This window comes from Balaenoptera ricei, chromosome 8 (assembly GCF_028023285.1).
Source record: "Balaenoptera ricei isolate mBalRic1 chromosome 8, mBalRic1.hap2, whole genome shotgun sequence".
NCBI classification, from domain to species: domain Eukaryota; kingdom Metazoa; phylum Chordata; class Mammalia; order Artiodactyla; family Balaenopteridae; genus Balaenoptera; species Balaenoptera ricei.
The window spans coordinates 9,417,605-9,430,721 of record NC_082646.1 but is presented as its reverse complement, the minus strand read 5'-3'; the positions used below and the strand labels follow the sequence as shown (position 1 = coordinate 9,430,721).

The 13,117-nt window shown below is 55.2% G+C and overlaps 1 protein-coding gene and 1 long non-coding RNA gene across 5 annotated transcripts in view; one reads left to right on the top strand and one right to left on the bottom strand.

The window, feature by feature from the left end:
* Positions 1-13,117, top strand: part of GRAMD1B (GRAM domain containing 1B) — a 176,322-nt gene that overhangs the window by 140,904 nt on the left and 22,301 nt on the right. For 3 of the 4 annotated variants that reach the window (XR_009504546.1, XM_059930168.1, XM_059930170.1), the window contains exons 5-8: positions 8,850-8,934; positions 9,404-9,507; positions 10,252-10,347; positions 11,728-11,808. Coding sequence is in view for 3 of the 4 variants with exons in the window: in XM_059930168.1 (XP_059786151.1) it covers positions 8,850-8,934; positions 9,404-9,507; positions 10,252-10,347; positions 11,728-11,808 (366 nt within the window). In the remaining variant the exon portion in view is untranslated. The remainder of the gene's footprint in view (positions 1-8,849; positions 8,935-9,403; positions 9,508-10,251; positions 10,348-11,727; positions 11,809-13,117) is intronic. The other variant, XM_059930169.1, reaches the window with a different exon arrangement.
* LOC132370329 (uncharacterized) lies at positions 163-4,963 on the bottom strand. The gene is made up of 3 exons (XR_009504547.1): positions 4,759-4,963; positions 2,077-2,120; positions 163-823 (listed from the first exon to the last, which is right to left on the bottom strand). It is a non-coding gene; the product is annotated as an uncharacterized LOC132370329 (long non-coding RNA).

Below are 13,117 nucleotides of genomic sequence, written 5' to 3'. Positions count from 1 at the left end.
GGGTTCCGCCTGCAGCGGAGACGTGCTGGAGCAGCCCGCCCGCACTCGCTCCGTAAATCCCCTCATACAGTCGTCCTCCAGAACCCACCCGGTTCCCAGGCCTTGCCTGCCCTCACCCTCCATTAATCCTAGGCCGTCTCCCTTCACCCTCCACCCCTCACCCCAAATGAATTCCAGAGACACTGACTCTCCACCCAGGACAAATCATCAACTCACAGAGGCCAAGTGCACAAGGGGCTCTGCTGAGCAGCGTTCAGAGATCCCCTCCCGGCCTTACGCTCTCACGCGGGGGCTTCTTCTGGAAGCTCAGCCATACCAGACGTGGGGCCCATCCACAAAGGTGTTCCTGCAGCTCTCCTGCTTCCCCTGCTCCCCGATTCAGGGTTGCCAGGCAGACGTGGCCCCTTGTGCCTGCCACCCAGCCCCTGGGTGCTGCCTTCTTCCTGGTCTTGCCGGACTTACACCGCGGACGTCCTGACTTGTGGTCCGGACAGGGAGCAGAATGGACCAGCGTGGGGGAGGGAGAGAGAAATGGCAGGTGGACATTGGGAGGAAGCGGCAGAAGCTGGGCAGATGGAGGGAAGCTGAGAGGTGAAGGGATCTCCAGCCGGCCTGAGCTACAGATGTCAGGGGCTGTGTCTAGTGCATCTTGGCATTTCTTCTTTATGTGTTTTCATGTCCGGAGGGTAATCAGCTGCCATAGTGGGTAGAGCTCTAGAGAGGCCGGCTTCAAGCAACACCGGGAACCCCCCTCTTCCAAGTAAAACCCTGCTCTCGTCCTGAGGCGGATGCCCCGGCTCTGGGCTGGTCCACCCCTGGGTGTCTGTGGAGGAAGCAAGATGCTGCGTGTTCACACAAGTGTCACCCCCATGAATGCCCACTCTGATGGTACCGGTGCACTTGTCCGTGGGCACCGCCTGAGCGTGGCTGTGCTCCTAGGCCGGATGCTCTGGCTCCACTGGGAAGCCAGGTCCTGGGAGTTTCCCTGCCTGAGCTCAGAACCACCTGAGTCCGTGCACACGGGCGTGCGGTGCCCCCATCCTCTGGGGCCTGCGCTCCTGCGGTATGCTGTGTGTGTGTCAGCGCTCGTGTGCAGAGGCCCCATCAGGAAACTTCAGTTCATCGCCCCCACTCCCCAGCACTGCCCCCCGTAGTCCATTCCTGGTTTCTCAGGAGGCCCTTGCCCTGCCCCTGTTGCTGTGACCTGGTTCTCTGTTTTCCCTTGATCTGCTCGGTCCTCCTGCCTCACCACTCTGTTGCCCTAGGGGGTTGGACTTTGGCCAGCAGGAAGGCAGCAGGAAGGCATCAGACAGCCCTCTCTGATCCCTCTCCTGACACCGGTGGTGGCTCTCCAGCTATTCTGCTGCCTGAGGCTCCATCGTTGGCACTGGACGTCCTTCAGATAAGCAAAGGCTCTGTCGTCCCCAGCCCTAGGGACAGTTAGAAATGCCTGGCTGGATTCAGGGCAGGGAGGGTCAGCACAGGCTTGCCAACTGTTGCGAGAACATCTCAGGCCCACTGGAGTAGCCTGGGTCTGATGTGAGAGGAAGCCCCCCCAACCGCTCCCTGTCCCTCCCCAGCCTCCCCCTCCATCTGCCTCTCTTCTGCATTTTACTTTTACCTATTTAGCCAGGGAGGAGCTGTCACCATGATGACAGACCATCTTGGCCTTTATAAAGCGTGGGTCCCACGGAGGGAGGTGGCTGGACCCCAGGGACACGTGGAAAGACCGAGGCAAGAGCCTCTGGTCTCCAGCCAGGGATATTCAGGTCAAGAGTGGGGTTTGAAGGCCGGGCCGTCTGCCTGAGTCCCTGCCAGGCCTGATCACATCTACTGCCCCTGAACCCCCCCTTTGACTACCCCAGTTTTACTAGTCAAGGCCCCCAGCTTGGGGGATACACAGGTGGGAGGATAAGCAGAAACAGGGAACCAAGGGGAGGGTTAGGGGCAGGAGGGGTGCAATCTGCCCCCCCAAAGATGGCCCCACTGGACGCAGTGGGCTCTCGCATCTTGGATGAAGGCAAGTCACAGAAGTCTTTTCCCCGGTGCTCCAGGGGGACAAAGGTGCTTCCTCACCTGCTTCACCTCTTTCCTGGAGGGTCAGTCAACTCCGTGGCAACCTAGGGAAGGAAGGTTTCTGAGGTCAGAGGATGGGAGCCCAGACCCTGGCGGCTGCCCTGAGACTGTAGGGCCCAAGTGGCCTGCTGGTCCCCACTGGGGATGCTGGCTGTCCAGTGGGGAAGAGGGATGGTGCCGGCCCTGTGGAATGACCAGGCAGGCCCGGCAGATATACTATTGAACAAGAGGAGGAAGCTTTGTAGGAGTGAAATTCAAGTGATGGGGGACAGTGAGGAAAGTGGGAGTGAGCGCTGAAAGGCATCGCTGAGGACACCTTGGCAGCCCGTTTTCTTGTTTGTTTGTTTGTTTGTTTTCGGGGACGGCCTCTGCTTCCTGTGCCTCCGTCCGGCTCCCCTCTGTTGTTTACCCATGGACCCCCGGGCCCCCGACAGCTGTCTTAACTTTCTCCCAGTCCCGCTCCTCTCCGTCTTTCTCTGTTACACCCTCACCCACCCACCTCTCTCCTTCCTTTGCTGGGACACCTCCCCCGTCTCCACTGCCCCTTATCCCACATCTGGCTCCTCCCTACCCAGATCTGGTTGAAAGTCCAGCGTCTCCTTTGAGGGTCTTAATTGCTTTCTTCCTAGGTGAGGCCATTGCTCCACCAAGATCCATCTGTTTTTCTCCTGGACACCTCCACCCTCTCCCTCCCGCTGCTCTAGCCAGGGCGGGGGTACCACTCGGTCCCAGCTCCCAGTGTTTGCCCTCGAGTTAATGTTTAGCCTGGGGCCAGTTCCCTCTCCCCAGGCTGGAAGCTGCCCGCTGCCCTGCCCCGTGGCAGTTGTGAGGGGGCGTAGGAGACAAAGGCTGAGGGCACTGGGACTCATCTCCCAGCGCTTATCTTTCTGGGTGTGTCCTGCCCCTGACTCACCGCATTGGACCCCAAACAGTCATCCCCTCATCTGGCCCCAGCAATACTCAGATGTTTCCAAGGAATTTCTGTAAGGATTCAGCCCTCTTGGGCCCTGGTACTGCCTAGATCGTGGGGTCTGGTGAGGCCCAGGAGAGAAGCATTCCGGTCACCCTGGAAAACGGGATTGCTGAGTTCTCCTACCCCACTCCTGACGATGGGGCTGACGCAGGGCGGAGAGAAGCTCGGATTTATGGCTTGGAGAGTGTTGGCAGGGACTGGGTGCTGGGAGCCATGCCTGTAGGAGTGGGGATGTGTGTGGATGTGTACACACAAGATGCGTAAAATAGGGACAGTGTAAGAAGTGCAAAAGGAATGCATTCATTTGGTAGATAGTTTCTGAGCAGCGGATACTTGAAACACACCATGGCAGGTGCTGGAGAAGATAGTTGGAGGCGTTAGCTGCCTCCTGGAGAAGATGGTAGTCTGAGAGAGGAATCACCCTGCGTGATAGACGGGCGGAGGAGGGGGCTGCGTCCGGGGTGTGCACAGTGAGAGACGCGAACAGGAGTTCGGGGAAGGACTCAGGCTCTTCCTCCAACGCGATTTAACTGGGAGACCCCAGGTGCCTCTGAATCACTATTTTGGGGTTTGGGAGTCAGGAATCTATACTCTTAATACGATGGTTAGATCATTTTTAAGTACGGTACAGTTTGAGCGTTACGGCATCCAATATCGATAGCTGAGACTCCTAGGACAAAGGCAGCGTTCTCCCTCGTGTGCAGCCTGGAGACCCTCCTGGCAAGGCGGGCGGAACTGGGGAGGGTGAGGGAGGTGCCCCGTTTGTCTCCAGAGTCTGACTTTTCCTGGGAATCCAATCTTCCTGGCCCCAGTGCTGTCTGACCTCTGCCCCCAGCTTCTCTTTCTGGAGCCCTTCTTGCCCTCATTGCCAGGCTCTCTTTCCTCTCCAGAGGTCTCAGCTTCCTTGCAGCCTGTCTGTCTCCTTTGGAGCTGGCCCAGATTCTCTGCTCTTAGCGTGGCTCCTTGGCCCTCAAGGTCTGAGAGGCTGCGTGGGTACCCTCCCGGCATCCCTGGGAAGGAAGGCGATGCCTCCACGCACCTGGGAGCTGTTGACCTCAGCTTCTCCCCACCGGCACATCTGGAACGGGATGTGTTAAACTTCCAAGTCTCCTGTTGCTGCTGCTGCTAGGGGGGTGTTGGTGGATGGATGGGCCAGTGAGGGGAGAGTGTGTCTCCAAGAAGTCCCTGGCTGTTCAGGTCTCACATTTCCGATTTCATCACAGCAGCAGTGCCCCTGGCACCTCCTCCCCTCCCTTCCCCGGCGCGGAGCCTAGGCCAGCTACTTTCCACTGCAGGACACATCTGCTGGGGAGGCCAGGCTAGGCCGGGGGTTACTGGAGGACGTTGGCCGGTACCATCACCCAGATCCTGTAACTCGAAGCGTGTGTAGGGCTCGGCCCTGCCCGCCCACCCGTCCTGCCTCCCCCACCCCTCCCTCCTGCTAACAAAGAAGTTGTTTGCTGGTCAGCCGAGAGGAGCGCGTCTGGGAGGAAGGGGGGTGGGGGTGGGGGTGGGGGCAGGCCCTGGTGCCCCAGCCAGCGGTGGCTGCGCTGCCTGGCTGAGGACCGTGAGTCACAGCGCCCGGCGCCCGCCCAGGGCAGCGACTGCACGTTGAACAGGCTGCCTTACGGGACAGGCCAGACGGAGCTGGGGAGTTGGGCGTCTGCCCTCCCTGGAGTTTCAGACCAGCCGTGAGCCCCTGTACTTACCGTGTGTGAGTAACGGCGGGGCGGGCCTCTGGCGGCCCCGTGCACCTGCCCCGTCCTCCGCGTCCCGGCCGCAGCCGGCCCCTCGGAGCGGCTGTCCGCGCTGACCCGGGGGAGGGGCCTCCTCACGTCCCCTCGGGGTCACCCGCAGCCTGGAGACCTGCCACGCTGGGAGCCGAGTGCGATGAGGCAGAGCCCGGCCCCTGGAGAGCGGCCAGCCCGCCTGAGAACCTTGCTGACCGCACCCTCCCACCCGTGAGGCTCTGCACCGGGAACGGGGCTCCAGGGGCGCCAAGGGGGCCAGCGAGGGTCACGCAGACCCGCTGCCGAGCAGCCAGAGGCCGCCTGTCTGCGTCCAGCCTGGGCGAGGCTGCCTGTTTGCATCCTGTGGGGACGGTGCGGGGTCGGAGTTGGGGGACCGGGATGGAATCTCTGACGGAATCGGGGGTCCTCTGGAGCCTCCTGCTGGAGCACGACAGCCAGCCCCTGCAGCGGCGCCTGGAGGAACTGACGGACGGACCTGCCGGCGCGGAGCTCTGCTGCCGGCCCGGGTCTGAGGAAATCCCAGCCGTGAGTGCGCATCCTGGCTTCTCTGCGCCGGGTGACAGGTCTGCCGCGCCCTTGTCGCTCGCCACCTGGCCCTGCTCCCTGAGAGGGCCCCGGGTTTGACAAGCCTTGGACCAGAAGTCTTTGGCCATGTAAAATGGAAATAGGTGAGCCGTGCCTCCCCTTCGGAGGAGACGGCTTTAAGAGCACGAGGGCGCCAGGGAGAGAGGGTCACGGTCTCCCGCGTCAAGAAGGTAGATGGTGGCGGGCCAACTGAGATCTCTGTACTTTAGACTCCAGGAGGCGAGCCTGCCTGCCTTCCACGCCGGCAGCCTGCTCGAATCAGGGCAGTGACTTGCGGGCCTGGGTTAAGGAGTTCCTACACCCCGAGGCAGCCCTCGCAGAACTGGCTGACTTCTGAGGTCAGGGCTGGGTGGGCCCTCCGGGCCCTCCCCTCCCCATAGCCACGGCTTTGTTCCGAGGGGAGGAGAGGGCGGCTCCCTCCGTTTGCCTCTGGTTTGGAGATTAGGGCCAGACTCCCTGCGCCTGCATCTCTGTCCATGTCTGAGTCCCCACTGGATGTGAGAGAAGCAGGGGTGACAGAGCGCCACGGAGGGAACATTTAGAAAGGGGAGGACTTCCAGGCTGCAGGCAATTGGATGCCTGATGTCCAGTTTCAACTGAAGGGGGTCCGGGGCCACCTGGTAGGCTGGTCTTCAGGCTGATATTGGAACTTTGTAAATTTAAAGACCGACTTGACTGATAACAGTTTTTTTAAAAATTGTGGGGTTTCCCCGGCGGTCCAGTGGTCAGAAGTGTGCGCTTTCACTCTGCCAGGGCCTGGGTTCGATCCCTGGTCGGGGAACTAAGATCCCGTAAGTTGCATGGGGCGGCCAAAAAAAAAAAAAAAAAAAAAAAATGGTAAAATACACATAACATAAAATTTACCATTTTAAGATATTTCTAAATATATATTTCAGTAGTGTTAAGTATGTTCACATTGTTGTACACCCAATTTCCAGAACTTGCAAAACTGAAACTACACCCCCGCCCCAAAAAAGCCCCAGTTGCAGGCATGGAAGGCTAGTGGGGGCCCCCCGCATAAGTTAGCACCTCATCCACAAGAGGGTGTGCTCGGCTGGGGCATCCCTGTTGTCTCCTTCTTGGCGCAAGGATCCTGAGGCAGTGCAGAGTGATGGCTCAGACCCAGAGCTGTGGACCACACTGCCCGCCCTGGTTCATATTCCACACTTGCCTTTCGTAACCACGTGCCTTGGGCAAGTTGCTTAACCTCTGTGTGCCTCAACTTCCTCACGTCTAAAATGGGATCATAAAAACGACCCTGTGGTCAGATGAGAGGATGTTGTGAAGGGCTTATGATAGTGTTTGGTGCAGGTTCATATCTCACTCCACGTTAGCTCTGCAAGGTCGGTTAGTCATAATTAGGAACTTCCTGACAATCAGGTGCTCAGGCAAGGGTTTTCAGTGTGTGGGCTCTGTTCTGTGAGGCCAGGGGGCCATGAGATTGGATACCTCAGTATCCGTTTGATGGGTCCGAGGAATGTTGTCTTCTGAGGTCTTTTCTAGCCGTAGAAGTCACGGGATGGGCTGGCTTCCAGACATTCCCTCCCAATAACCCTGATACTTGGTTCAAACATATGGCCGGTGAAGTTTGGGATTCTACAGCATGTCTGTTGCTTTGGGGAAGGTAGCAGAGGGTCCACTTGCATATAAAAAACTCATTTTATAAATAAGCCAAAACAAGAGTTTAAATTTCAAATTAACTATGGACAAAGTAGTTGAAAACACTCCTCTTCTTTCTCTCTTACCTGGAAAACCTCCCCAAACTGAAGTCATGCTGTTTTCTCTCCTCTAACTTCCTGAAATCCTCCGGTTCCCTCTGGCTCAGGTAGTCAGTACCTGCTGCCAGGGTGGTCAGGCCGCAGCCTCAGCTGTCTCACAGGCCGTTAGCTTTGCAGAAAGCCAAGAAACGAACAGTGCAGAGTTCACTCCATTGTCGCCACAGCTGTATGCCAGTGGATTCCCAGGGAAGCGGGCGAGAAAGCATAAATGGCCAAGACCCATCTGTCAGCAATAACAGGACGGTTTGTCTACCTGCGTGTGCTCCTGGCATAAGTAGGTCAACAAGTCACCTGGGTGGAGTGCAGATGTCTCTGTCACGAGGCCTGACCCTTCCCGGGTTGTGCGCTTGTCTTCGCGTATCAGCCTTGGGTGCCTTTCCTGTCTGTTCAACTGGTTCATGGAATTTCCAAGAAGGATTCACTAAGGCAGTTGATGGGTATGAGTTTTCACTGAGGCACCAAAACGCTAGGTGGGTTCAGGGGTGTCTGGCAGCACAGGTGTTGGTGGGAGGTGAGCACAGAACCAGGGATCAAGACTTCTGCCACTGACCAGCCAGAGGGCTTTGGGCAGGGACTTCTCTCCGAGCTTAGTTTCCTTATTGGTAACGTAAGGTTTGGATTAGATTGTCTTCTAAGGGATGGTGAGGGAGTGAAGTTTGGGTACCTCAAGTTGCCAGATACGTTTTGTTTTGTTTTGTTTTGTTTTGTTTTTTGGCTGTGTTGGGTCTTTGTTGCTGCGCGCGGGCTTTCTCTAGTTGCGGCGAGTGGGGGCTACTCTTTGTTGTGGTGCGCGTGCTCCTCATTGCGGTGGCTTCTCTTGTTGCGGAGCACGGGCTCTAGGCGCCCAGGCTTCAGTAGTTGTGGTACGCGGGCTCAGTAGTTGTGGCTCACGGGCTCTAGAGGGCAGGCTCAGTAGTTGTGGCGCACGGGCTTAGTTGCTCCGCGTCACGTGGGATCTTCCCAGACCAGGGCTCAAACCCGTTTCCCCTGCATTGGCAGGCGGATTCTTAACCACTGCGCCACCAGGGAAGCCCGCCAGATATGCTTTTAAATTCCCTACTTGTGTGCTTTTTTTTAGTACTAGTTTTATGGGTTTTTTTAGTCCACTCTTTGTAAAGGTGTAATTCCTCGCTCCATGCCCACCAGATTTATTGAGCTATAATTGACATAACATTGTACTAGTCTTATGTTTCATGATTTCTTTTTTCCAATCATGAAGTTCAGACACAGCCAAGTGCCAACTGTGTTACTCATGATGACAGCTTCTTCTGAGGGGTACACTGGGCACCGTCATATCCTGGGTCCTGCTGGGGGGTGGGGGGAGCTCCCCTTGGTCCCCTTGGGCCTTTTCCACTGTCACGGTGGTGCTTCCTGCTGTCAGAGGCAGAACAGCAATAGCCCAGAGCTGTCCCTCTTTCCTTTGTCCACTTGGGATGTTGTGTGGGCCCTGCTTAGTATGTTTGACATTTTCTCACTGATGGACGCTGGATATAAAGCCTTCTGCAGCATCAAATTCTCTCCACCATGTTTTCCCGTACCGAGCCCCCTCTGCCCAGCTCCTGGGGCCTCTGGCGCAACAGAGCCTCAGCTTTGCCTTGAAACACGCAAGCAGGTGCTCCTCCCGTACCTTCCTCCCCAACCCGCGAACCTGGGAACATCCTGCTAACCTTGGCCATTGTCACGCAGGTGTTAAGCCCCACTTACAAGCAGAGAAATGAAGACTTCAGAAAGCTCTTTAAGCAACTTCCAGACACGGAGCGCCTCATCGTTGGTGAGCTGGGCGACCTGGCATGTGGGGGCAGGAGGGCAATCAGGCTGCTTCTGAGTACAGGTTCCCCAAGTAAGAGCATCTGTCTGGGAATAGGGAGCGAGGATGCCCAGAGAGCTGGCCCCAGCGGTGGGGACTCAGGGCTGAGCCCCACTTGCCTGATGGCCTCCAGAGAGCCCGGCCTGGGAGGCGTCGCTGCCACTCTTGTCCCTGCAGATGGCCCGGCGGAGGAGGGGCTGGGGAGGTTGTGGAGGGGGAGGGGCGTTGGTTGAATTGTATCGGCCTCTCGGCCTCTAACGTAGTTCGCATCCTTGCCGTGCCCGATCCGGAGATGCTGGGGACTCCCTTGGCCGCTAGACTAGGGTTTCACACGCCTGGTCCGTGGTGGGCAGCTGGGGGACGGCGTGCCTGACTGTACTGCTTTGCCGAGAACGCTCCCCGCCCCTGAGCTCCGTCCCCCGTTCTACCACAGATTACTCCTGCGCACTCCAAAGAGACATTCTTCTTCAGGGCCGACTCTACCTCTCTGAAAACTGGATCTGCTTCTACAGCAACATCTTCCGCTGGGAAACTCTGGTAAAGACCCGGGGCTTGCTCCCTGGGGCTGTCCCCCTGGGCTGTAGCTGAGGAAGCTGCCCTCACTTTTGTCCTTTGGTTGACTTCATACTCTGCCCAAGCCTTTGCATAATTCACAAAAGCACGTGCCTGAATCTTGAAGGATAGATCTCTCTACCATGCCTTCCCCTCCCTCCTCCTCGGGTGAGCATTTGATTTTGGGGAAGTGCAGGTAAGTATTTGGCAGGAATCACCACGGAGGCAGAAGAGTAGGTAAAACGGGCACTGGCCTTGGGACTCAGGAGAACGGGCTTGTACTTCCTGGGTTCTGCAGCCAATTAGCTGTGTGATTTTAGGCTAGTCCTTTATTGTTTATTTGCCTCTGTTTCCTAATCTTATAAAATAAAGTGAGAAAAGACAGACTAGATGACTCTAAGGTCCCATCCAGTGCCAGTGTTCTGTGTTTTTGTAAGTGGCAAATCGTGATGGGACCTCTGCACATTTACCAGGCTGTGTAGAAATGAGAAAGCAAAGCTCCTTGGACCAAGAATCAAGAGAACCTTGGGCGAGGCTCGCTGTGTGGCCTCTGAAATAAGGGGCCACATCAGGTGATCTCTAAGGAGGTCCCTTCCAGGTTTAGAAGTATGCAGCCTGTGGTCTGATTTCCTCTGTCTGAACTGGTGCCGTGTGAACACTCCTTGCCCGACTCTATTAATATGCCTCTTCTTGCTTGCTGTCCATTCTCTGTTTCTGTGCGGATGCCAGCTGACCGTTCGTTTGAAAGACATCTGCTCCATGACTAAAGAAAAAACAGCCCGCCTCATTCCCAACGCCATCCAAGTTTGCACTGACTCGGAAAAGGTAAGTAGAGCCTGATCTTGGACTTTCTATTCCCCCAAACCCCAGTGCCCCTACTCCTGGATTTCTGCCCTTCAGTTGCACTAATATGGTGGCCAGTAGGATTGGGGTGAGAGGTGGTAAGGTGATGCAGATTACGGGAGCCACCTCCGTGGTGGGCAGGGTGCGTGCGGTCTGAGCAGGGGGCGAGGTGGAGTTGCAGAACATTGGACTTGGAGCCAGAACACCTGAATTAGAGTCCCATGGCTGTAGGTACACTATGTAACCTCTCTGAGCCCCAGCTTGTAAATGTAAAACGGAGCCAGCAACGCCTGTTTAACAGTCTGAAATGACCTCACACACTTGAAAACACTAAATTGCAAAGTGCTGTACAAATGTAAGCTGTATCATCATATATCAGGACAGCCCGTCCAGAGGGAAGAGGAGTCCGATAGGAAACAGACTGTCCATATCGTCAGCATGGGGAAAGTGTGGTGGATAAAATTTAGAGCGGAGAGAACACTGTGATCTTTGACCTTTAGCCAGAGCCTGAAGACTGATAGCTTCAGGGCTAGGGGTGGACTGAACACAGGTCTACAGTGCCCTTGGACTCAGGCACTCCAGAGGCAAGAACCCTGAGACTTAGGGGTCCGATAGTCTTTGCTTTGAATTCTGTTTCTGGCACGAAGCAGCTCTGTGATGACAGAGGTCACCTAACCTCACCAGCCGGTTTCTCTTTATTAAGTATTAGCAGTTATGTTTATTTTCCAAAGCTTTTGTGTGGTTTAAATGAAGGAGCATTTGTGAAGCACCTAGAACGTGTTCAGTAAAATCTGGTTTTCTGTCGCTTTCTTCCCGCACATTATAAAAGGTCCCCACGAATGTGTAAGCTCCATGAGAGCTTTGTTTTGTTTGTGATTGTGCCCAACGCATGTAGAAGAGTGTGTGCACGTGTATTAGTGTGTGTACATGTAGAAGAGTGCACACACTAATATTCAAGTATTTGCTGAATTGATGAATCAAAGGGTGAGTGGGTTAGTGGGTTTGCCTTCTCCTTCCCTTGGGCTGGTTCCCAGCTCACCACTCACCCAGTCCGTGTACGTAGGCGAAGGAAGTTTTTTATGGAGGTGGAAACTTCAAACCAGAAAGAGAACCACTGACGAAAGTGTGGGTGAACATTGAAGGACATGGAGACAGTGTGGACTCAGAGGTCCCAGGTCCCTGGTCCCCGGTGTGCTGACCCCGTTCACTGCAGAGCCCCTGTGCTGTGATCACGGGTGACTGAGAGTCCGCAGATTTGAGGACGGACTCAGGAGCCTTTCCTAAAGGAAGGAGCACAGTGTCTCCATTCACTGTATTGTAAGTCTTAACAGACATTTCTTGCCATGTTCTCTTTCAATCCAGCACTTTTTCACTTCCTTTGGGGCCCGGGATAGGACGTATATGATGATGTTCCGCCTCTGGCAGAACGCTCTCCTGGAAAAGGTGAGTCCTGCCCAGCTCTTCAGCCTCGGGATGCGCACCCACCTAGAACGTTCTTTCCCCTTGGGTGGGGGTCCATTTGACATTGGCCTGCTCCAAAGAAGCCCGTGCCTCTCCTGGTTCTGGAAGTCCTCCAGGCTCGCGGTAACATATCCTCCACTGCTGGTGACCCAGGTGCTGAGAGTAGCACGTCCTCTTATGTGAACAGCTTCATTGCTGCCTGGAGCAAGGCCCTGTTGACAGGGCAGTGCATTCCCGCTGTCTTAAAAGGCACCGGGGTTTGTTTTAATCAGGTGCGGTAAGACGCACAGACACAGAAATGACTGTCATGAAGGAAGAGGTTTTTATACTCACAGACCCCTAGAAGCAGGCCAGGCAGGGCCACACGGGGAAGCTCGAGGTCAGTCAGGAGGCAGAGAGAGCGAGGGGGAAGCAGGGGCAAGAGCCTTCGTTGCAGGTTTTCACGGGAAAGGATGAGTGAGGCAGAGTGAGCTGGCCAAGCAGCTCACTGGACTGGCTAGTTTGAATATTTCGCTGGGCTTCAGGGTAGAGAGACTGTCTCCAGAGACACTGTCCCGGGGTGATTAGTGCAAGAGAGTATTGGCCTGGAATGTAACAGCTAGAAAAACCAGGTGGTTGGGTGTGCGGGCTTTGGCTTGGCCGGTTTACATAGGGAAGGTGGTCTCCCTGGCAGGGTGACTTCTCTCTCTAGGAATTAGCTAATCCTGCAAGGGGCAGGCCTTCCCCAGTCAGCAAGGCCTCAGATGCTAAAGCATCAAAAATACAGAAAATAGGACTAGGAGTTTGGGATTAGCAGATGCAAAGTCTTGTATATAGAATGGATAAACAACAAGGTCCTACTGTAGAGCACAGGGAACTATATTCAATATCCTGTGATAAACCATGTGGAAAAGAATATGAAAAAGAAAGCATATATATGTATATAACTGAATCTATATACATATGTATATGTATAACTGAATCACTTTGCTGTACAGCAGAAATTAACACAACATTGTGAGCCAACTATACGTCAATGGAATAAGTTTTAAAGAAATACAGAAAATAGGAAGATAGAGTTAACACAGCCGCCGGTTGATCACCTGGATGAAGGGGACGCTGTGGGAGATGCAGATGGAGACATGGTTGTGCATCCTGTGCACGCAGATGCCGGGGGTGTCGAGAAACAGCCTCCCAGCCAGGGAAAGAGACCTGGGGGAACAATTATGTAATATAATTATATAATATTGTAATTACGACTATATATATATGACTTGTATGTATTTAAATTTATGTGTGTCTCTACCTTGAC